Source organism: Cimex lectularius, unplaced genomic scaffold (assembly GCF_000648675.2).
Source record: "Cimex lectularius strain Harlan isolate CLEC.00 unplaced genomic scaffold, Clec_2.1 scaffold181, whole genome shotgun sequence".
Lineage (NCBI taxonomy): Eukaryota > Metazoa > Arthropoda > Insecta > Hemiptera > Cimicidae > Cimex > Cimex lectularius.
The window spans coordinates 897,655-924,059 of record NW_019392752.1 but is presented as its reverse complement, the minus strand read 5'-3'; the positions used below and the strand labels follow the sequence as shown (position 1 = coordinate 924,059).

The window sequence follows — 26,405 nt, the reverse complement described above, 5'->3', positions numbered from 1 at the left end:
GATAAACACAGCATCAATTACAAAACATACATGTAAACTTAGTCGCAGCTACGCCAATATCATTAATCAAATTCAATATAGATAACATACATATAATTGCATTACATTCCACACATCAATTATTTTTCATAGTCTAACTGTCCAACAATTTAGCTTTCCTTTTCCTATTTATCCCTTTCTATATAATCCTGAAAGGATAATCTGGCCGAACCATTACCAACACATTTTTTCCCTTCGTCAGATCTTTTCACCTCAAAGAAGCCGACTATACAAAAATGTCTTTTCTATACCGACATCCTTCCCCACCCCTTCAAAATCCAACGTATATAACCGCAAAATAGCAAAATCTCACTGGCTCTCTCGACACGACACGCAAGATTGGCACAATTACACAGAAGACAAACACTTTGAGTGAGTAGAAATACTTTGATTGAATAGAAGAAATGTATTTTGCATTGTATAAATTCACTTTTCCACATCCTAAATGTATTTGTTAAATGTAAACAATGTTTGTAAATCCCAGGCCCTGGAGATGATCTCAATAAAGATCGAAACGTTGACACGATAAAGAAAATGTTTTTCTAAAACCTACATCACACCATTTCTGAATAATTATCGATTATCAGTCACTAATCATCACACATTTCTACCAAACCATTAAAATTATTTATTTTTTTAAAATAAAAACTAATGAATTTTTGACCTCTCTTAATTTGGTTTATATTACAATAAGTATGTTGTATTTAATATAACGACAATAATACATGTAGTTTGAATAAAAATATAAGTGTCGGGTCGGTTTGTCTTCGACTATACTCGATGCTACCCGACGAAAATCTGGACAGTGGGGATCGCAGAGCGAAGAGTAGGGTAGCGTTGCATAGCAGATGTGCACGGGGGTAATACAACCTTATGGAAAATTGGACTTTGGATTTGCGTCGGGTAGCGTCGCATAGCGTTTGATCGGGTAAGTGTGTTCCCGGCTTTTGTGTTAATAAACGTTTAATTATATAAACTAGCATGCTTTGGTGGCTGAAATGTTCTGCAAAATCCCCGAAGTCCACCATCGCTTGGTAGGAACGACTAATCTATATCAACAACAAAGGCGTAGTTGTTAAACTCTAGTACTTATTCCATTAACATACGTATTATAGTAGACAGTTTAACACTAAAATAAGGTTGGGAATTAAACAAAAATAGTCTAGGAATTTCCTTGTACCTTTTATGTTTTACACGTTCTTGCTTTCACAAATGATAGAACTTTTGTTATACAATAATTGCACTCTTGTTTTTATAAACGACTTTAATATAGTCTTCAAATAATAATGAATTGAACGTTTTAAAGCACGAATCCTTTATCTCTAATTTACAGAATGTCGGATGAACTCGTAAAGCCTGACCCGGATTGTAAACAATGTTTACATTGTTCCTGAACACCTAAACTTTGTAAACTTTGGTTTTACCTGGTTTCAGGTCTGTGCCGGAGATGTTTCTAAAGAATAATAGCCGAGTTACTTCTTTCCCGTTTAAACACTGGCAACATTGAAAAAGCCGGGCGTGTTTAAAAACAGTTCACTCAAGCAGAGATCTCGGATTAGTTTGCTATTAGTGCCTTCCATGCGAAAACAACTTGAACTGTACAAGTAATTGAAAACAAAGTGCAAGAAGATTATGGGGTGTTACAAATAGACTAAATTATGCGTAGAAAGTTTACATGAAAAGTGGTGTCACGATAATTAATGATACGCCCACATTGATAACCTCCCTGCTCAGCCCTTTCATTACTGTCCTGCTCCTTTTCTTCTTCTGTTTTAATTAATAATTCATTTTTCTGACGTTCCAGCTATTGCAAGTTATCTGCTGCTCTGTTTTGCATATTATCATTGTTGACTCTTTTGTTTCCTTATTCTATTGGCAGCTTCTCCCTCTACCTCAAAGATTGTCAGACAAGAATATATAATATATACATATAAAAAAAATACATCAATTTAAAAACCCTCACACTGCCTCAGATCACTCTTTTTTACTCAGGGTAAGTGGGAAGAAGTCTCTTATGATCGCCAATATACTACATTCACTCATCAGACTTCATTACTCTGCTCCAGAATACTTGATATTCCTTGGGTTAATTGTAAAAAAAGCTCCTCCTCAAATGCTAATTAATTACATTCACAACTAGACTTCATTCGCACTGCATCAGAGTATTATATTTTACTCAGGGATATCTGACGAAGAACTTCTTCAATTACTAATTATTCAGAAATCGTGAGATGCGGTCTGGTGCATCCCACGATTTCTGAATAATTATCGATGAACGGTCACTAATCACCACACATTTCTTCAATTACATTCACTCACCACATTTCATTCACATTCGTGGGAAAATACTTGAATTTCTCATGATAACTGAAAAAATCCCCTCCATTCAGGCTAATAAATTACTATCTGCCTCAGAGCTTCCATATTCATCAGAATCTCTTCTTTTGATCAAATAAAGCACAGTCAATCGTACTTCGATTCAAATCTGAACTTTTTCAGTCACCCGTTTCATTCAAGACAGTAAAAACCATCAAAACAACATTCATTCCTTGTCCTCCTTCCCGGGTACTAGATATTCCTTGAGAATCGAAGGGTCTGACCCCCTTCACTGAGATTGTTGAGAAAGTGCATAACCTAAAATCACAATGGTTGGGTAATTTTCGTGATATTTTTCTTTCGATCACAAGCAAAAAAGCTTTGGCAGTTTTCATAAGCACACTGTCATTACTAGTACCTTCTATCAGTGGCATTTTATCACCTTCTCAATTTTCGTTATTTCTTCATTCCAGCAACACATATTTCTGGTATAGATAACATGAAGACTTGACGAGAAACAATGTATAGGTTATCGGAAACAACGCCTCCCACTGTTGCGAAACAATGTCCAATATCGTTCAGAAGCATAGTTTATATTGAACTAGGCTTAGAAACCTCGATCGATTTTGAAGAATGCGCTTTGATTTTGACTAAAATCACTGTACATTTCGCCAATTATTTCTGTGTTACCGACATCTATTACGTATCATTCAACTTGTAACAAATAATTAATCAATTAATAGGGGCGTCGTTGCTGCAACGGTTTAGGCGTTGACACGGCGCTGATCACTGTAAGGTAAAGGTCCCAGGTTCAAATCCAGCGGCCCTGCATACTTACAAATTCACTAATTTCGTGGTCCGCTTGACCAATTAATATATTACAATTAATTAAGGTTTTTAGTTGAGATAAAAAAGTCAATGGCACGAGCGGGATTCGAACTCGCGATCTTCGGCTAGATACACCGCTGCTCTACCACTTGAGCTATCGCGACCTCGATCCACTCGGACACCAACTTCCTATCTCAATCCCACCTTTTGAGTTTTCCCTCCTTTTTGCCATTTTTCAAATGTCTTGTAATCGGATTGGATTCTCGGCGACAAATGAAATGGCCACGGAGAGCTTTAGCGAAGTATTCTTCATTTTTATTCATTAAATTCAATAATTTCGTGGTCCGCTTGACCAATTAATATATTACAATTAATTAAGGTTTTTAGTTGAGATAAAAAAGTCAATGGCATGAGCGGGATTCGAACCCACGACCTTCGGCTAGATACGCCCTGCGCTACTACTTGAGCTATCGTGACCTCGATCCACTCGGACACCAACTTCCCATCTCAACCCCCCCCCTTTTGAATTTTCCCTCCTCTTTGCCATTTTTCAAATGTCGTGTAATCGGATTGGATTCTCGGCGACAAATTCGGGTTCGAATCCCGCTCGTGCCATTGACTTTTGTATCTCAACTAAAACCTTAATTAATTTTAATACTTACAAATTTTCAAAAACACCGACACCTTGAGGGTTTGTATGACCTCTGCTGTAGCGAACCCTCGCAAAAAAAAAAAAAAAAAAATAATAATCAGTTAATAGTTAATAAGTGACTGAATTCTTTGCTAGTTCTTTACTTAATAACTATTACGCATAGCTAATAAGCAGTAATAACAAATTTAAAAAAAATTATTATGACTTCATTGGGAATTGGTTTTATATCATTAATAATCTCGTACAGGTCAAATATAGAATAGGTAAGCAAAAATATTGATCAGCTAAAAGCTCCTCGATATTAAAATAAAAAATAAACTGGAGCAGAAGAAAATTTTCTAATATTTCGTCCGAATCCTTTTTTTAAAAATACAGTTGGATGACTTGTTGGCCCTAGTTAAATTTAGGTAATCATTCTGTGATCTCACATAAATAAATTGCAACAGACACAAACGCTATATATTTACTTAAAATATGTCCATTTAACAAATGTACACACCAAACATGAGTAGGCGTGTGATTTCGATGTAAATAAATAGTTGAGCATAAAGGTCTTTAAAATTCTCTGGGTGTGGTTAATTTTTTTGCTATATAAAAAAAAAATATTTCAAACATCGAATTATAATAAGTTAAAAGTAACCTTAATCACAACATTTATGGATACATTATATTTACACCAATAGATTGTAATGAATTGTAAACCCTGTAGAATTATTCATACAGATGAGAATTGGTATATATATATTATTTACTAATAGTAATAATTGTTTAATAATTTCAAAATATTATAATACAATTTTTAGAATTAAAATATTTACATAATTTTTATGGTAAAAATACTATACAATTATACAAACAATACCATGTCTTTGAATTATTGTAACGAAAAAAAAACAAGTTAAATTTTGGTTTTTGTTTCACTTATTGTACAAGAGAATACAAGTTGATTCTGTCATCCACACACAGTGCAAAAATAACATTTAATTTCGAATATAAAGACGGCTAAAAAACATTTTACGCACGAATTATATTTATTCAATTTCTAAATAAGTCATATTGCGTATTATCTTCCCCATTCTAATAGCTAAATTTTCACTAAATCTAAAATACACTTATTGTTTAAAAATGCTTTATCTTTGTTTTAATTGTACAATTAGTTTCACACACAATTTCACAAAGTTTGAATTTTATATCCTTTATTAAAAATAAAAGTTTTTGTAAATAAAATCTAACTCGTAATGTTAAAGTTTTCCATTGATAGGCAAAAAATTTTACTTTAAAAAATGGGACAAACAGAATTCGTAGAAATTTCATTAATTTCAGTATATGTAAAATATTTCTCTTCATTCAAATTTACAGACTTTAGCGTATATACATTACGGATGACAGTTACGACGATTTTATAATACACTTTTACAATAAAAACACTTTTTACTATATTTATATAACATTATGTATAGAAAGAAAACATATTGGAAATATTTTAATTAATTTTTATTGGTTGAAGCTATCAACTTTTATAAATCTACCTATACTGCAAGAGAACACTGATAACATATGATAAAATTCGTTTCTCATTCATTCACATTCAATATTATTGAAAATATATCAAATATATTACAAAAATAACATTATAGCCCAAATATTATTTATCATATTTTATAGATCTTTTTTGGTTAATCCCTTATGGCGTAATATTGTCTTAGAGCAATTTTATTAAAAGTATAGCGGGATATCCCGTGAGTTTAGTGGTAGAGAGTTTAGATTGGCGCCAGATAAATCAGTGTCGCCAATACACGGGCTCAGAGCAGGAACCACATTGCGCCCGCCCTGAACCCAATGATTTCCTGCAAACCGTAAACAAAATTGCTAAAGTTAAAATTGCTCTGAAACAACTTTGGGTTGAATTATAAACTGGATATGAAAAATTTAATGTTGGGCAAATATAACAATGGATACTAAGTAGTGGTGGTGGGAGACATGTTACATTTAGAAGATACCAAGATCGGCGCCAACAAAATCAGTGTTGTCAATACAAAAGATGAAACAATGAAAGAAAAACCACTGCACCTGCCTTAAACCCTTGGGATTATTTAGCTTTAACAAATTAGATAAATTTGGTGTTGCCCTGACTCAACATTGGGAAAAATAGGGTTAATTTCGTTTTAATTATGCACGTACATGAAACGAAAATAGTTTTTGCTTTGTTCAATCAGCCTGAAATAACCAAAAATTAAAAGAAAAATCAAATTCACTTAGTCGAAATTAATAACTAATATTCAGTCACACAGTTGACTGTCAAAAAACAATATATTTACAAAGAAAAATGTATAGCTATTATTACATTATAATAGACATTATTACATGCTTTTTAAAGAATGAAAAACATTTATAATTTTTGGCGATATAATGTTACTAGTTGAAAAAAAAAAGTTTTGAACCAAAATTTGTTCTAAAGCATTCATCTATACACTGGTAATTAGTAATATGTATGACATATGAAATTTATTCAATAATTCGTGTAATTATTTTTACCTGTATCACTAACATCAATACACAAAAGTAACTATTAAATAAATCTCATCTCTCAATCATTCAATGCGTAAGAATAATTACTTAAGTTTTACAAACAGTTTAACACTTGTGAGATTTTTTTATGCTGTATGCAGTGTGATGAACTGAAATTCGAAGATTGCTGATCATGTTGGTCTGTCTATCCTCTCTGGCTTGGTCTTCGCGTTTCTTCATTTCGCGAATGCAAAATAAGAACACGAAAAATAAAAGACAAATACAAATAACAGAAAATATCGTTTAGGGCCAAGGAGGGAAAATTCAACTGCGCGACTCTCCTCACAGAAAACTAACATGAATTTTCAACAGGGCAAGTGGTAACTACTATACAACGTATAAAAAGGACGAAAAATAAACATACATAAAAATATACAAATATAACACATTTAATACACAACCGACAGTTCACATACACTATTTACACCATTCCAAACACTTTACCAATAACAATTACTACAATAAAAAACCCTCAGACATAAATCATCATTGGCGCCGATAAATAAAGATAATGGCGTAAAAACTCAAGATTTTATAAAAGAGATTTGACTTCACAGATTCACACAGACTAACTGAATATGGCGAATTTACGAAATGCTTCTGACAAACCAACCTAGCATGACGAAATTTCAGTTCAATATTTGCCAAAGGAATGTTAACTATTGGCAACCGTCGCTACTATAATTCGGGTAATGTTTCGAGATCGGTGTTGGTTACAACAACCTTAAACAATTTAAATACATGCAATTATATGAAATACATTTTTGTTGAATTGAACTTGAGATATTTAACGTCGGCTGTGATGACAATAAAAAGAGATCGTGCCCACTTCACCCACTAAAATTATTTAAAATTTGTCAAAGAAAAAATGCACGATTACAAACATTCAATAAATACTAATTTTCGTTTTAACCCTAAATGACACTTGAAAAGTGAAAATCGATGATACCTTTAAAATACCAAAGTTCTGTAGGTATTTTTGACTAGGTAAGCGGAATTGGAACGAAGAAGATTGGTCGTCATTGTAATTATGAAACAAGAACACAATAGTAAAATCGATCCGACTAACTACTACTTTCTCTACTCTACTAAATTAATAGTAAAATAAGTTAAGTAGATAATAAGTTAAAAAATTAACTAACTTAACGCGAATTGCTCGATCGACAGCAAAGGGAATGTCAAGTCTTTTCGGAATGGCTGATGACATAGTGACTCGTTATAATGGAATTCTGCCGAGCGTGTCTCGACGAGCTGTTCCTGTGGACCATGGACATGTCGTCGCTGCGCTCGTTGTGCTTGCACCAACAGAGCAAGTAGCGGTTGAAGTGTTTCCTGAAGGCTTTGCTGACGCAATACAGGGCGATCGGATTGATGCAGGAGTTGATGTAACTCAGGCAGAAGCCCACTATTCGAAAAGTATGCCAAAACCGGTTGTAATCCTGTTCCCCGCTCGGAGAGAAGTGGAACCACAGCATAAATATGTGGTACGGCAGAAAGCAGACGATGAATATGATGACGAAGGCCAATACCATCTTAGCCACTTTCTTCCTCGCCCTGACCTGGTTCGATTGCCCCTGCAACTCCCCTGGCATGTTCCTTGTGCTCAAGACCAAATGTCTCGCCATGAGAACGTAAAAGCCTCCTATTATGAAAAGCGGGCCGGCGTAGTACGCGAATGATTTGAACATCACTACGCCCTGAATGTAAGGCGTCCCGTACTTTTCTGGAAAAGGAGTGCAATAATATATGGTCTTGTTATCCGTGAGGTCAGCCGTCCGTACGTTGGAAAAAATTGCGGCTGGTAAAGCGAGAAGGACAGACAATATCCAAATGGCTACGGCGGTAAAAATCGTCAACGGTTTAGTCGATATGTGCCTGCGTATCGGGTTGACTATAGCGCAGTACCTCTCGGCGCTCAAAGCGGTCAGCGTAAAGACGGACACTCCGATCGAAACGTCCTTCGTCACCTCGGACAGCTTGCAGACGAAATCGCCGTACGGCCAGGATTCGATCGTGTACAGGGTCGAGGTGAATGGGACGCACGTCACGATGACCAGCAGGTCACCCAAAGCCAGACTCAGGATGTACGTATTTGGCACGTTTCTCATAGTGCGGTGCCTGACGAAGATGAGCACCAGTGCCCCGTTGCCAAGCACCCCGACAAGGAATATCATGGCGAAAACGACTGGCACGATGTACGTCTCCAACCTTTCCTCGTAGGGGACATATTCTTCTGTCAGGTTGTAATGGTCCTCCAGTGACGTGTCCTCCATTTTCTGAAACAGAACACACCAGTTAAACCAGTCCTTAAAAAATGAATAAATTTACACACTGAATTTATCAAGTTTAAAACGTTCTTCTTATTTCTAATTGACCAAATTCAATAAATTATTTTTTTTATGTAAGGTCTTGGTAGAGATGAAAAAGTTAGTGTCAAGAACCCGCGACTTTCAGCCCAATACCCCGATGCTCTAACCATTTGAACTATTGTAAAATCATTTTAAAAATAAAACTACATAAAAGTACATTAAGTATTAATTTATTATACCAAAATGAACCCATATTTTTTAAAGACAGATACACACCTTAAACAATGCGCTGATAGTGTACAAATGCCATCATCAAATAAAAATAATGACAAATGAAATGGCCACGGAGAGCTTTAGTGAAGTATTCTTCATTTTAATTCATTAAATTCACTAATTTCGTGGTCCGCTTGACCAATTAATATATTACAATTAATTAAGGTTTTTAGTTGAGATAAACAAGTCAATGGCATGAGCGGGATTCGAACCCACGATCCGGCTAGATACGCCGCTGCTCTACCACTTGAGCTATCGTGACCTCGATCCACTCGGACACCAACTTCCCACCTCTACCCCACTTTTTGAATTTTCCCTCCTCTTTGCCATTTTCAAATGTCGTGTAATCGGATTGGATTCTCGGCGACAAATTCGGGTTCGAATCCCGCTCGTGCCATTGACTTTTTTATCACAACCAAAAAACCTTAATTAATTGGAGTAAAAATAAAGCAAACTAATTACTTGTTCTACAGGAGAGCTCAACGTCCGACTGCCTGCTGGTTGTCGCGGATGATAATTTGTTTTTGTTTCACACCATAGTAGCATACTTTCTTGTGTGTACTTGTTAAGAATTGTACATTAGCGATTTTTAGTACATACATTACATGATATTTAATCATATATACATTTATATGATTGTTTTGCCCTGATGATGATATAAAAAAAGGTCGAAAACATGGCAGTAATAACGGAATTTGCTTTTTCCTTCAAGACCTTGATCCAGAAAGTTCGTGAGTAAAGAATTTCTCCGTACTTCCATTTTGTAACGGCCTATTTTCAATCTAACTTTTTCTTTCTTATATTCACAAAGACTAACTTTGAAATCAATTACATAGGCACTCAAGCTAGCTGACCCCAGAAAGGGCTGTAGTTGAGTATGTTATTAGTTAGCGAGATACTCAACAAAAATTTTCTACTTTAACACGATTAACACAGTTTAAGTTAATACCCTCAGCACTGTATTGAACATCAATATTCAAAGTAACATTAACAACCAGTAATAAATAATAAATTTAACACTTAATACACTTGCATTTAGTACAAAAAACCACCGTAAAATATCTGAAAATTAACTACTGGGAAGAAAAAAGAATAAAATACATCATAAATGCCCTCGGAGACGTTGGAAATGCTGCATGATTTTCCTAATTCTTTCAATACACTGTTGCTGTTGTGCGTACAACGTTAATAACAAATTCACCAGTTTTCGTGGTCCGCTTGACCAATTAATATCTTTCAATTAACGATGAAAATAGATTATCGACCTGCTGGATACAAGAAGTTCTTTTCAGAGGATCTTCGGAAGAGGTCACTAACTGGTATAGTAAGCCAATAAATCGGGGAAGATATTTTGATTTCAACTCTGCACATTCTTTTTCACTAAAGATAAATTGTGCCAAGAACCTAATCAGTAGGGTGTTGGGTCTAAGTAACAGAAAGTTTTTGGAAGAGAATGTAAAACTAATTTTCAATTTACTTAAAAATAACCATTACCCGGTGGCATTGATCAAGAGACTAATTACTGAATTCAGGCATAATCAAGTTAATGTTAGTAATGGCAATGTCGAAATGACAAATAACTCTATAAATGTTGAAAATGTTTTTCCAAACCAAAGTGCGATGGTACAACAAATCGAGATGGTAAATAACGGGTTGGCAAAACCCATTTTTTTCAAGTCTATCACATATATACCTGAAGTGTCTCAAAAATTAAAAAGACTCTTCAGACATAAGGTTGGGGATGTAGGTATTGCATGTAAATATAAGAACAACCTAAATGTATTACATGCAAATCTAAAAACAAAAGAACCAATCGGATCACATTGCAATGTGGTCTATCAGGTGTCATGTGGTGAATGCAATGTCAACTATGTAGGTCAAACAAAGCAAAAATTGTCTGCGCGGTTGAACCAACACAGGTTGGATTGCGACAATAAAAAAAAGATATCTGGACTTGCCACCCATGCGTTAAACAATAATCACTTTTTCAAGTTCGACTCCCCGAAAATTTTGTCCGTGGAGTCGAACTTGGAAAGGAGATTATTGATCGAAAAAGTATATATATAAGTGTCACCCCAAATACCTGTAATCTACAAACTGATAGATTGGGATCCATTTCGGTCTTTGCAGGCCTCCTAAATGAATACAGGATTTCTAAACAAAGGAGGGAAAGGAGAACATCGCCCTGGTGAGTGGTGACGGTTATTGTTAACTAGGAGAGAAAAAAACGTTTGTTTTCCCGTAGCCTTTGTTTCCCCTCGTTCACAGAGAGTTTATTTTTATCGGTCTTTATTGATTTGATCTGTGATCCTACTTTATTGTTGTTTAAATTTTTAAGATAATTTGATTGTGTATAATATATATATAGTTAAAAAACGTTTTCTATGATCACTTGTACCTGTTTTTTGGTCTTATATGAGGTAACCTTTCTTGACCACGTTTCTAATTTTATTGTTATTGTAATTTTACGTATAATTTTTAATTATTTATGTTTCTCAATTTAAATTAATATTTAGATGCTGAGTCACAAAAATCATTGTACTTCTGTGCCCAAAACACCATGTTATTTAAATTCCTATTAAGGTTTTAAAGTAAGATATTCAATTATTATTGTAATTATTGTTTTTTCATGTTATAATTGTTTGTTTATATGATAATAAAACAGGCCCTGAAGATGACAGTATAAAACTGTCGAAAGCTCGGCGAAAACCGTAAGGAAGTTTTCTCTGTTTTGACCTCTTCCGAAGATCCTCGGAAAAGAACATCTTTCAATTAATTAAGGTTTTTATTTGAGATAAAAAAGTCTGTGTGACGAGCGGGATTCGAACCCACGATCTTCGGTTAGGTACTCAGCTGCTCTACCACTTGAGCTATCGTGACCTCGATCCACTCGAACACTAACATCCTATCTTAACCCCGAAATTCAAGAGGGGTTGAGAAAATTGAAAATTGAAAAAATCAAGTGATAGAGCAGCGGCGTATCTAGCCGAAGATCGTGGGTTCGAATTCCGCTCGTGTCACTGACTTTTTTTGTCTAAACTAAATACCTTAATTAATTAATAACAAATAAGTCTATCAGCCTAAAAAGATTTATTTTAATTACGGCATTAATAACGGATAAAAAGGCGAAAAATACAGTGTAGAAAATCTTGTTATGATTTGCGAGAAGAGAAATAAAATTTTCTTTAGGGAAGGGGAGTTTATATTCGATACAGTCAGAATGGCGCAGCCCGATACTCTTGAATATAGTCGACAGATAAGAAAAAACATAAAAGGAAAGGTGGTAGAAACAAAAATGAAATAAAATCAGACATAAAAATGCGGGAGTTTACGCGGATTATAGTACAAAAGGTAAATCGTGTGAAAAGTGTTAAACCCCTTCCTTTCTACAATAATCAAAATCTCTGGAATTTATAAGACTTCTTTGATCTTTTACACTCAATTTTATAAGAAATGACAAATGCTGGGTTAAATATAAAATAACTGGACAGCTTTGAGTTAGTTGGTTAGTGAGGTAGCTGTGCAGGGAATGATTGTACAGTGGGTTCGGAGGATTTTGGATTGTAAGGAGGAGATTCGTTGGAGGTGGGATTGTTTGGTTGAACTACAAAGTCCATTGACGTAAGTCCAATAGATGACAGATTGGTGGTCTAAATTGGGACGATTGTTTAGTCAGTTTTGATACATAATTGCCCAGCAGTCAGTCAACAGTGTGGGTTCATTAACAATTAATCAAGAAATAAAAGAGAATTTATTATTTTAAAATTTACATTCAACAAATCTTTAGATAATACGAGATATTCTTACCTGATTTACTTTTTCCTTGATTTAAATATTTTCGTACAATTTATTAGTCTCAAATAATTCGTCCATCGGACCGTCCATTTTGCTCCAATGTTGCGTTATGGTAATGCATCTATAGCCTGGAAAAAATCCAAAATAAATTAATTCAAGAGGAATAAAAAAATGATTTTTTAAAACAAAATATAAATTCAATAATTTTTTATTTGCAATAATTTTTAAGGACGTTTTTATTTAATTATAATATTCTTGAGGAAAGATTGTAGGAAAGTTATCGGTCTAAAAGACAGGCAATTAATTTTTTAAAAAAATCGCCATCTTTACCCCAGAAGAACAGATCAATCAAACGGTAAATGCCCGATTAGCCGAGCTTAATTAATTAATTAGTTTGTAGATTATAACCCCTCTACTTTACTCATTGTAATTAAACAACGTCAAAACTATGAAATCCTGAATTCATTAAACGATCATAAGGACTCCTGTTTCAATTTAGTTTTGAAATCAATCTTCTGATCATTTATCGAGTTTTTTTACAACATATTACAACCAAACACTCAAAGTTTTGGTAATTTATATTATTAATCGAATCGACGTAACAACTAAAAATATAAAAACTTAAAAATATAAATTTGCTAGCCTGGAAACGCTAATCCGTCTGTTGTAATCTACTCAACAGGTAAACAACAGCAAACATACGATCAGTTGATTTCATTCTTTATTTTAAATTATTATTATTTTTTTTATATATTTATTTTATTTATTGCTATCTGTACATAATATACATTGAGCAAACTAGTCCTGTCAGACCAGAAGGCAGTGAGGAGAGAAACCAACTTTTATTTAATTGGGGGGGGGAGTAAAAGTTAATTTGGTGGGTTAGATAGAAGGTCACGAGGCCATCGTCGTTTTAAACGGCGTGGAGGATTGTAAGGGTGAGATGTTGAGGAAAGAGTTAGGGCTAAAGGGTTAGGATGGAGGGAGAGTTTAGAGTGAAAAGTGAAGAAGCGTGTATGGATAAGATCTTTCACGAAAGGGATTTTAAGATCTTTATGGATCGTTTGATTTGTGACGTAGAAGGGAGCATTAAGGATATTGGATGATTTGGCCGAGCCCCACAGCTCGACTCCGTAGGTCCAAATAGGTCTGATGAGTGTTTTGTAAGCGATTAGTTTGTTATGTATGCTTAGTTTTGCAATTGCACTAACAAATTATCTCTAAGGAAAGCAATAACATTGAAAAGAACGTTCGAAACATTGGTAAATCCGATTTACTACGCATGTCAGATATACTACGCACATCCTCTAATGCTGTTTACAAAAGCTATCAGATATGCCAAATATCATTTTCCCAAACAAATTTCAGGTCCTCACATGAGAATACGACAGTGAAGAAGTTAATAACTGACCAACACATGTTGATGACTGAACGAGCAGGCTGACGCCAATGTTTATTAAGAATGTTATCAATTTCAGTTTATTACATAAAGGCCTCAAAGACTGCTGGGAGGAAGTGATTTCCAGGGTCGGAATGGTATGGGATGGTGATAAGGAGACTAGGAAGCAGGGTTTGTACTCCCCAGGTACTGCAGCCTTCTGGCTTATTGTACCTTCCTAGTTCCTTAGTTTAGTGCAATGGACTCTATTCTTCTCCTTAGGTCTTGTCGCTGCTACAATTTCATTCTCTAAGTTTTTCTTATGTTAGGTTGACTAACCATTGAGCTGTTGCTTCGCAGTCGAAGACGATATGGGTGGCTGTTTCCTCCTCCTCATTACATAATCTGCAAATGGGATCTTCATTGTATATACCCATGTTATGTGGATATTTTCTCAGATGCCAGTGACCGGTTAATAGTTTAGTAATAATGGGAGCCGTGGCCCACTATGTGTGGAACTACGACGACGACGGGTGGACGACCACACTGGTTTGAGACTCGAGACCCCGAAACGGCTCACCTCGTGTTCTCATCCACGGCCTTTTTTCTCAATCAGAGTTCCTTCATTCTATCCTGTGACCCCTCCCAACCATTGGTTGCAAGGGGGGTTCCGGGCACAAAATAAAGATGAAGCCCTGAGGGCGTGGCAACCTCTCTAAAGCACAAGCTGTACTCGTGTCGGCCTAGGGTCGGGTTCCTTAGCAGAGTCCGGATTCGTGGTGGCGCGTGGTGACGCCCCTGGCGGGAACTTAGACAGAGCTGTCTTCTATCTGTGACCTTCGTGAAGCTTGAGTATGGCCAGCGTAATTACCCCCGGCCTCACGGGAGACGTTTCGACTGGACGACAGCGTGTAACCGTTGAGGACGCGATGATCATGCTGAATAGTCCCTCGAATGCGTGAGTAAGCGAACGGAAACGGGTAGTGAATCGATGTCTCTAACTCGAGTATGCTTTGCATTGTTGTGCGTATGACCGGCGTGATACCCTTGGGGAAGCGAAGGATCGGACCACCTAGGCTGAGCCTATGGCGTTCCCGGAAGTTTCTACGCTAGCGGAGCCCCTATTCTCAGGGAGATAGAGTGGCCTTCTCTATCTAGGGAGTACGCGGGAGAACAGGCTGATGTATTTTGGCCTGTTAGCCCTTTGCGTGCTGCATACGACCCGATGCACAATGCGGGCCCGACCATTCGGAGTGGACAAGAGGGAGCGAGGTTTTCTCGGCCCTTAGGGGGCGCCTCTACACCAATGCTGCAACGTAACACCATTCAGTCGTATGCGGAGGTCGTCAGCTCTCATCTTGAGAATCAAAACGTCCGATAAGGCCGAAAAGGCCAGGTGCGGTCGCTAAAGATCCTCTTGTATTGTTGACTGGTTAGTAGTCCTACCACTCCTCTGAGTATCGCCTTCTCCAGTTGCGGCAGAGATGTTGCCAGTATTGGTGAGGGTTGTTTCATCATAAGTTTACTATGTCTAGCACCGTTAGAGTTTATACACTTTTCCTTTTGTTTTATTTGGATCCATTCTGCGATGGAGGATTCTATATTTGTTTTTGTTATCCCAAGTATAGGTTCGGGGTCTATATATGGTCTTGCAGATCTTCCTCTAGCCAGTCTCTTTGCTTTCTCGTTACGCAAAATTTCTCTGTGCCCTGGAACTTAAGTTATCAGGTTGTTTTGTTTCCCCAAGTTTTGGAGATTTTGGATGCATACGCTGACTAATTTTGATATGATTCTTTTACATGCTAATGCTTTAATGGCTCCTTGGCTATTAGATATTATGAGAATTTTTTGTCAGTGTAACCTCTTTTAAGATTTTCCAGAGCACAAGCTTTGATGGCATGTATTCTGCTTGAAAGACCAAAGTGTGCTTCCGTAATGAGTTTGATTGCTCATGTTTTGGGCTTGTCAGTAAATGCCCGATCCGGTTCCTTCGTTTGTTTTGGAGCCAGCTGTATACCATATCATTGTATCTGATGCTCTCCTGTGTTCTTCTTCTCCTATATAGTCCGTTGAAAATTTGTAGGATGTTGTGAAGATTGTTTCCGGGATCATTTAGTCAGTCCCCATTTTAATGAATGATTGTCTGATTTTGTTAATTATAGTTGTATGGCCGAATTGTATAGTTCCTATCAAATTTAAATGTTTTTGAAGCTTAAATGAACTTTTCATAGCCCCTCCTTGTATGAATATTTCCAGTGGAGGTAGGTTTAGCGAGTTTCTAGTGCACTTGTAAGGATTGTTCTCATTGCCACTATTATACATTGGTTTGCTGGTATTTGTATGCTGCCTAATGTTTGAGTAGATGCTTTTTGTTGGGCTTTGGTCCACCAAATTAATGATCCGTGGGTTATTTTGGGTCTTATTCCTGCCGTAGGCCATTTCCGGTTTTCATCACCCAGATTTGCCTAGGGTTCTTCCTGTGATCATTAGCGATATTTTACTTTTTGCTATATTATGCTGCAGGTGAGGGTTCCAGGTTAACTTCTTATCGAATATTATTCCTAGGTATTTGACCTCATTTTTTTAACTACAGCATTTCGTTATAGAAATGTAAACCTTGTATTTATATGTTTCTTTTCTTGGTGAAAGCAATTAAGGTAGTTTTTGAGGGGTTTGCACACCGTCCCCGTTTTGGACACCATTGTTCCACCGAGTTTGAGTTTAGAGCTCTTTGGTTGAGCTCTTTTAATGTTGAGTCGAATTAGTATGACAATATCATCTGCATAGCCTTGGATAAAGATTCCTCTTTCATTTAGTTTGCATTAAGAAGTCGTCCACTACCACATTCCACAGGAGAGGCGAAAGTATTTCTCCTTGCGGACATCCTCTCGCCACCGCTGCTTCTAATTTTTCGTGGAACATGGAGGCCTGCAATTTTCTGCTTTTTAGCATTGATTCTATCCATCTGCAGCAGGTTATGTAATCATTGCTTCAAAAGGAATATTGTCAAATGCTCCTTCAATGTCCAAGAAGGTTGCTAATGCATAATAATTTTCCTTTCTGATAGACATGTTCATATTTATGAAGGTTTTTGTTTTAAGGAGCTGCTTCTTAACCTAGACAAAACCAATATAAGATAAAAAACATTGAAGATTATAGGAAACTAATCCACGTATTAAAAGAAAAATTATTGTAAAAACCCCCAATCCTCACAATGAAATTTTTTGCCCAGTTTTATTTCTGAGTCTTCTTCGAGAAATTATGGCGTTTATCGTCAAGGAGTAAATCATTTAAATATTTGAGGGTCCCAGGGCAAACGATTCGACCAGAAATAACAACAAAACAATCGTAAATCACAATCTGTACATGGTTCTTGTCGACTTCCCGTCATTATTTATAAACGTCCATTCCTTGAATAACAAATGGACTCTTTCATAAAGATCATGAATAAATTATTTTATCACTCTGGCTTGAAATTCCTTTGCAGGCTTACATTTTTTTACGCTGAATCTGAAAATGATGAATCAATAAGTATGTTTTCAACTCGTAATTATTTTTAGAATTAGCATTTTAACTTTATTTTATTTTATTTATAATTTCCACTATTACAGACTTCAATGTTGATCTGACTGTCGTTTATATTTAAATAAATGTTGGTAGTAAAAAGTACCTTAATTGTTATCACTTGCATTATCAAAGTCAATCTTTTTTAATGAATGTGCCTAGGTTTAAAAGAAGAGAAAGTGGATATACTTTTGAAATTAACTTCTTGTTTTCTTTATGACTCGAAATTAGAAGTTAACATCAGTGACATTTTCATAACGGAATATCACGCTAGACTTGGTACCAGATGATTCAAGACAAATCGGGAGTTGTCGAGCGAATGATGCGATTTTCCCTAAGCCGTCTGATTGGATGGTTTTGATGCTGTTAAATAATTAAGTTTTACGCCGCTTCGCCAAAACGGTTTATCTAAAAATCAAGACTGCCATCTGCCCCTTTCGATATTGGATTAACGTAATCTAGTTGATTGCGTTATACAGACGATCCTTAAAAGTTCGAAACGATGGCCTGTTTATGCTTTACTTTCAGTTTGAAATTAATTTTCTTTGTATTGCCGACTCCTTGAACAATCATTTTACAAATTGAACCTCTGACGTATTGAACCACGTCATCATCCTAAAAAGTTTGACAGTTCAATTATGTTCGTGTTCTCCCTCCGTGTTCGTATGTGTGTAAAAAAAATCTGACATTTTATACATTTCGTACAAATAATTTACATTTTTTTGATTAAATCACTACATGATTTTCAATCTCGTTTTCAATAAAATTTCAGAATAAGTGAAAAATAAAAAGCTTACGAGGGTTTCTCTTCTTCTACATGAATATTGACGATGTTAAAAGTAATTTTTTAAAGATTTTTACTACTTAAATTTCTACACCAACCATTCTAGATTTTATTTATGATTGTCCAAAATAAAATAAAAATATTCAAAATTTTATGTGTAAATTTTTAAGTAATTTTAAAAACAATAATCACTACAATAATAATTATTACAAGCATAAAACTTAAAGAGATTTAAGAATAATAATTATAATTATACGTTTATTGCACACATGAAAAAAATAAAAATTACAGATAATTCAGACAAGAAAATAAATGACAATTAATTAAGGCTTTTAGTTGAGATGAAAAAAGTTAATGGGACGAGCGGGATTCGAACCCATGATCTGCGGCTAGATACGCCAATGCTCTACCACTTGAGCTATCGTGACCTCGATCCAGTCGGACATCAACTTCCTATCTCAACCCCACCTTTTGAATTTTCCCTCCTTTTTACCATTTTTCAAATGTCGTGTTATCAGTTTGATTCTCGACGACAATCGGTGTACTTCATTTTTTTAAATCATTAATTCACTACTTTCTTGGTTCGCTTGACCAATTAATATATTACTATTAATTAAGGCTTTTAGTTGAGATGAAAACTAAAGCTCTCCGTCGCCATTTCAATTGTCGTCGAGAATCCAAACCGATTACACGACATTTGAAAAATGGCAAAAAGGAGAAAAGATATTAATTTGTCAAGCGGACCACGAAAACTAGTGAATTTAATTAGGCAAAAAGGAGGAAAAATTCAAAAGGTGGGGTTGAGTTGAGAAGTTAGTGCCCGAGTAGATCTTCACTATAGCTCAAGTGGTAGAGCAGCGGCGTATCTAGCCGAAGATCATTAGTTCGAATCCCGCTCGTGCCATTAACTTTTTTTCATCTCAACTAAAAGCCTTAATTAATTGTCATGTATTAATTGGTCAAGCGGACCACGAAAGTAGTGAATTCAAGAAAATAAACTTAATACGGCAAGGTAACCGTCTGCCGGAGCTTGGATTAATCCTATAAAATAAACGTACAAATGCATTAAGCTAAATATATGCTAAATGTAATATCTATAAGAAAATACTAAATAAAAAGGACACAAAATTGAGGAGTAAAAATCATTGAGCGGAGCTGAGACCGGAGAAAGTGAAGCACCAAATATCAAGGGAAAGAGCGGAATGAAAAGAGATGAGCAGTAAAAGAGAAAAAGAAAAAGGAATTACTAGTTAAATTCGTTTACTATTAGCCTTCGATAAGCCCAGGCCGCTTTCGCATAATTTATCAAGTGCGTTCAATCTGGTCCGTTGAGCAATTTTATGAATCTGTCCATTGATACGGTTCTTTCGCCGAACGCAGACAAACGATACGCGGACAGAATGGGGCATTCCTCGACAAAATGGTTTATGTTTTCCTTTACCCGGTAATTGCATAACACACTCCTGTTGGCTGAGGAGATCATACGGCTTATGCCGTAGGTTCAGCAATTCTCCCCTCAGTTTTAGGATAAAATCTGTAATGTTCTTATTTGGATTTTGGTCCCGAACCAAGCTGGCACATCTAACTCCGTGATCCAGCATCCTATACAGTACCTACGGGAAGCCTGCACTCTCGTGCACTCTCTCTATGTTGCTCACCATAAAACTATCCTTCAGTCGACTAATAATTGACTTAAGTTGAAGAGAGAGAGCCTTACTCCCGGGTTGTAAAAACGACAAACCTACTCCCGCCCTGTCCGCCAGTCTCCCCCAGTCGGCAGACCACAATATCCCCAGCCTGATGATCTCTTCAGCCACCATACGGGGGAATCTGGAGTGGTCTATTCGGAGCACCTTAACCAAGTAACGACCACTCAGAGTCAACGTGAATAGAAAGAAATTTAGACACCAGATAAAATGTACTTCTCGTGTAGAAATGTGTGGTGATTAGTGACCGTTAATCGATATTTATTTAGAAATCGTGAGATGCGGTCTGGTGTGATGTAGGTTTCAGAAAAACATTTTCTTTATCGTGCCAACGTTTCGATCTTTATTGAGATCATCTTCAGGGCATGGGATTTACAAACATTGTTTACATTTAACAAATACATGTAGGATGTGGAAAAAAAGTGAATTTGTACAATGCAAAATATACTTTTTATATATTCAATCAAATTCTACTCACTCAACGTGTTTGCCTTCTGTGTAATTGTGTCATTCTTGCGTGTCGTGTCGAGAGTGCCAGTGAGATTTTGTATTACTTCTTGTTGTACTTCTTTTCATTACAGTATAAAATTTATATTGTGTCTATTTATACAATTACACTCGAATAACAAATTAACCAGAAAAGTTCTTGCAGTTTTTCATTTGCTATTGTTACAGTTAATCCACATTTCTATATCCATAGGAGCATTAGGCTTTCACATCACGTAATATAAAGAGGATAATGCGTCAGTTCATAAAGAAAAAGTGTTTTGCACAGTTCATTGTAAATTATAAAATATTTTCTTTCTTATGGTTTCAAAACTTTATTGTACGAATTTTAGCTTGGTACTATGCGAGGGCAATTATTAACTTCTGCAATGCGTTCGGTGATAAAACGATAAGTGGATAAGTCCAAAAGTGATTAAAACGTTTGCTGCTGGTAATGAGCTGTCTGCTAGACCTTACGTCTTCAATGACGATAAATTGAGAGAAGTTATCGAACATGATTCCTGTCAAACATGTCAGAAGCTTGCCAAAGTGTTCAACGTGAATGATGAAACCATTCAATTTACCTTACATCGACGTGCAATGATGAGCTGAGCAAATTGCTTCCTTACAATCATCAGACACAAAACATTTGGCTTTAATTGTTTTGACGACACTATGTAAAGAGATTTTTTTGACAGGATTGTCACATGCGACGAAAAATGGATCTCGGAAAGTCATCACCCTTTTCCCGTTTAAGCGAAAACGGAAAGTTCTCAGCAAAATGTGTGCTTTGAGTTTGGTGAACTACTTTTTAAAGATTGAAACCACTTTTGGGCAGTTCGTACACTTATTGCGTCAAGGAAATCATCAGGGCAGATTTTACGAGCTGCCTCGGCCGATATACTACCGACCTAAAAATTCGTACAATAAGCACGCACAAATTATGGTTCTTGAAGCCTAGAAAAATAAAATATTTTTTCTAATTTACAGAATTGTTCAAGCTTCAAGATATCTTTCTTTATATCATGCATCATCCTCTTCCTTATACTTGACGTAAACACCATATCCTCCCATATAAATAAAAAGCTAGATTACTGGAAATAAAACAATAACAAATGAAAGATCGCACGAACTTTTCCGATTACCTGGTATAAAAACTGATTCAAGCAATAATGGATTTTAAAAGATGATGGGTGAAAGTACAATAATTATTGAATTTGTCAAGCGTATAGCAGTTGTGATTCATGATTCCTTTCAGGAGTAATACCACGAAAAACGTAAGAAAATAAACCCTCATCTTTTAATAAAATAAATATAACAAATTCCATAAAAACTTATGTTTAACTGCTGAGATTAAATTACAACTCCTGGGAACAGGGGGTATATTTACAAGTATATTGATTGTATAATTAAAGGAAAAATTGAGATACTGATCCATTAAAAAGTTACTTTTGAAAAAGCGATTATCATCATTATCATTATTCACTAAATTTCGTGGTCCGTTTGACCAATAAATATCTTTCAATTAATTAAGCCTCTTAGTTGGGATAAAAAAGTCAGTGTCACGAGCGGGATTCGAACCCACGACCTTCGGCCAGATTCGCCGCTACTCTACCACCTGAGCCATCGTGACTTCGATCCGCTGGGACACCAACTTCCCATCTCAACCCCTTTTGAATTTTCCCTCTTTTTGCCATTTTTCAAATGTCGTGTAATCGGATTGGATTCTCGGCGACAAATGAAATGGCCACGGAGAGCTTTAGTGAAATATACTCCATTTTTAATTCATTAAATTCAGTAATTTCATGATCCGCTTGACCAATTAATACATTACAATTAATTAAGGTTTTTAGTTGAGATGAAAAAGTGAATGGCATGAGCGGGAAGGAGGGAAAACTCAAAATAAATAAATAAAAAGAAGTGGGGTTGATGTCCGTGTGGATCGAGGTCACGACCACGAAAACTAGTGAATTTAATTAGGCAAAAAGGAGGAAAAATTCAAAAGGTGGGGTTGAGTTGAGAAGTTAGTGCCTGAGTAGATCGTCACTATAGCTCAAGTGGTAGAGAAGCGGCGTATCTAACCAAAGATCGTGGGTCCGAATCCCTCTCGTGCCATCCACTTTTTTATCTCAACTAAAAACCTTAATTAATTATAAAGAAAATGTTTTTCTGAAACCTACATCACACCAGACCGCATCGCACGATTTCTGAATAAGTTTCGATCTTTATTGAGATCATCTTCAGGGCCTGGGATTTACAAACATCGTTTAAATTTAACAAATAACATGTAGGATGTGGAAAAAAAGTGATTTTATGCAATGCAAGAACAAATATTTTTTATTTTCAATCAAAATATTTGTACTCATTCAATGTGTTTGTTTTCTGCTTAATTGTGCCATTCTTGCCTGTCGTGTTGAGAGTGCCAGTGAGATATTGTTGTTTTATGTTTATATACGTTGGATTTTGAAGGGGTGGGGAAGGTAATCGGTATAGAAAGACATTTTTGTATAAGGAGTCGGCTTTTTTGAGGCGAAAAGAGCCGACGAAGGGAAACAATGTGTTGGTAGTAATAATGATAATGATGATAATCGCTTTTTCAAAAGTAACTTTTTAATGGATCAGTATCTCGATTTATTGATTATCATTATTGTTAAGATCAGATAAATCTTGTTTACACAATGGTGGTTTTAGATTATATAGTTAATTATTGTAAGAATGTGGCTTTATATTTTTGTACTTTCAATAGTAACCTTCCTCACACTTGATAACTATCTCTCTCTCACTCTCTCTCTCTCTCTCTCTCTCTCTCTCTCTCTCTCTCTCTCTCTTCTATCTATCTATCTATCTATCTATCTATCTATCTATCTATCTATATATCTATCTATCTATCTATCTCTATCTCGCTTTGATTAGCTTTCAAGAAGATTAAAGTATCAAACATTTCAGGATCGGCGGGGACAAGTCCAACTTCATCGCCACCGATTTTGAACACACCTTTTTCCTCATCGAGATTCGAAATAATCATTGGATAAGTGTAACATTGGTGTTCCACGACCTTCCTCCTTACAGCAAATTTTTAAAGCCGTCTGAAGTAAAGCCCAACTCGAAATAATCCCAATCTGCGTTTTAACTCCCCCAATACGTCAAAACTGCATATAGAAAGTTCTTCAAAACTTTAACTTTCCTCTACTACGAACGTATTAAATCGTCACTCTCAAACCTATATCCCAAAAACCCTCTCAGCCACATATCACCCTACAGATCTATCTCCCTTTTCCCAGTTATGCTCAAAATCTTCAAAATACTCATTTTAGATCGTCTAATACCATCTCTGTTTAGAATAAATCCATTTTTTCTCATCATTTCGGGATTCCTCAATGTTTCAGGGTTGTTGAAAATATTTCATTTCTGTAGACAACAAAGTACTGCTCAGTCGCATTTTCTTCTTGATCCAAGATTTTGAGGATCGGAGTGTGGCACCAAGGTGTTTTCAGAGACAAGAACGATCCGAACCGGCGTCCCACATGGTTGCGTTCTTGGACCCTTCCTATAACTATATATACCTGCCGATACACCATTGCAACCTATGCGGACGAAACCGCAATTTTTTCTCCTACTAAAATGCTATGCAAGACTTCTCCAACATCCAATAGCACTGTAAATTCCTCGAATAATCAAACAAATGACGCAACTAGTTAAAATTATGTTAACTTAAATTATGTTCACATTAAATAAACTGACTTGTCAACAGCAAGGTACTACTGACTTCTACATGGGATAAAAACAAAATAAACTTTTAGTACTACTAAGGAGATGTCTAGGACCAAAATTAGACTTGACGGTAAAGGTACCAATGCTAAACACAACACTACTTCGTCCTTTTATCGACACAAGAAGCTTTAGCTTGAAAGCTATAGAGTACCATACAATATAAAATTAATCCAAGCATTGTAATCCGAAATTCTCAGACGGATTCTCCAAATTCCTTAGTACGTCTGTAACATCCACATTCAGTTCTTCTTTGGTTTATTCGGATAGTCTAAAGGCGAACAAAATATGTTCGCCCCATGTATTCATTAATATCAAATAATTAACATTACAATTAGTTATAGAAATTATTTGGTACAAGGTTCAGCCTTTATTTATTATAAACACGGCCGCTCTCAATTAATTATATATAAGTGAACAAACAAAAAATTTTAATTACATTTCATGTAAAATAACTTTTAAAAAAATGATCAAATATAGTTGATATACCCATATCAATATTTTTTGTTTATATTACGTTTTCCACATCGGCTGACATCGGTCCAATCATAAAGTTCATGCTTCGTTTAATTTTTGTGTGCAAAATTTGAGCATTAACCATGGCGTAAAATATGATTTTTTCCAGTTTGCTACATAAGGTTCTTACACGATTTTAAGCAAATCTGTAAAAAAACAAAACTGAACGTAGAGAAAGTGATCATTGACGCACAAATATTAAATTAATGGATTAGTATTGAGGAAATGAATTGGGGGAAAAATATTTTTTATAATGTACTTCATCAAAGTCTCCACCGTATAGTTTTCAAAGAATTGTCTTCTGGTTGACATCTTCTCTGTTCCATCAGTTAAGCAGCTCTAAACAAATGACATAAACAGTTCAGAAATGAATAGGGATACTGCCAATTTTGTAATTTTTTTTCCCTAGCATTTTTATATTATTTTCATAATAAATTGGATTAAAATTGATTAGAAATTATTGTTTTTTACTGAAGGAAAATTTATTTAAGGAATTTTGAAAAATAACAAGATAAAAGGGGGCGTCGGTGGCCGCAAGGTTTAGTCTTTGACACGGCGCTCATCACTGTAAGGTAAAGGTCCCGGGTTCGAATTCAGCGGCCCGACATACTTACAAATGGGCTTTTCTCAAAAACACCGGCACCCCGAGGGTTGATATAACCTCTGCTGTTAACCCTCGTTTAAAAATTAAAAAAAAAAAAAACACAAGATAAAAGGTGTGAATTTCATAATTATGTGTATGGACCCAATAATTTTTGTAAACTATTAATAGTGATAAAATTTCCCCTGTTAACTAAAACCTCTGTGCACCTTTAAGATTGTCACTAATTTCATGAGGAATTTCACTCCACAGATGCTCACATAACGAACTGCGGTGAAGTTGCCTTCAATATGGAGTCCAGTATATTATGACTATCACTATGTTTAGTATAATATTTCAATTCATAGGTTAAAATTTATCTATAATGAATTGCTTAAATAACTGCGCTCAGTTGTTGCAGCTCAACTAGCTGCGGATGGTGATCGAAAAGCATCCCACATGTGCTCATTGGGATTAAAGATTTCGATACAATGGGGGATGGGGCAGATGGAAAATTCCCAAGTTTTCTAGATACTGATGAACAATTCTGCCTATATGAGATCTGGCATTGTCATCCAGAATCCAAAATCCATGTCAATTAGATCCCTGGTTTGAGGGATGTATTCCTCGATAATTTCTTGGACATAACGAACTGCGGTGAAGTTGCCTTCAATATGGAGTCCAGTATATTATGACTATCACTATGTTTAGTATAATATTTCAATTCATAGGTTAAAATTTATCTATAATGAATTGCTTAAATAATGAACTATGAATTTTTGCACTTAAATAATTAAACAATTTTTTTTATCAAAAAGTATAGCTTTGAACCGTTCTAATCGG

General features: G+C 35.6%; 1 protein-coding gene across 3 annotated transcripts in view; it reads right to left on the bottom strand.

The window, feature by feature from the left end:
- Positions 1-4,284: 4,284 nt before the first annotated feature.
- Positions 4,285-26,405, bottom strand: part of LOC106667104 (neuropeptide CCHamide-2 receptor-like) — a 212,518-nt gene continuing 190,397 nt past the window's right edge. For all 3 annotated transcript variants that reach the window (XM_014394808.2, XM_024227264.1, XM_024227265.1), the window contains 2 exons: positions 12,793-12,908; positions 4,285-8,679 (listed from right to left, as the gene is read on the bottom strand). In XM_014394808.2, coding sequence (XP_014250294.1) covers positions 7,582-8,676 — 1,095 coding nt within the window. In that variant the 5' untranslated portion in view covers positions 8,677-8,679; positions 12,793-12,908 and the 3' untranslated portion in view covers positions 4,285-7,581. The remainder of the gene's footprint in view (positions 8,680-12,792; positions 12,909-26,405) is intronic.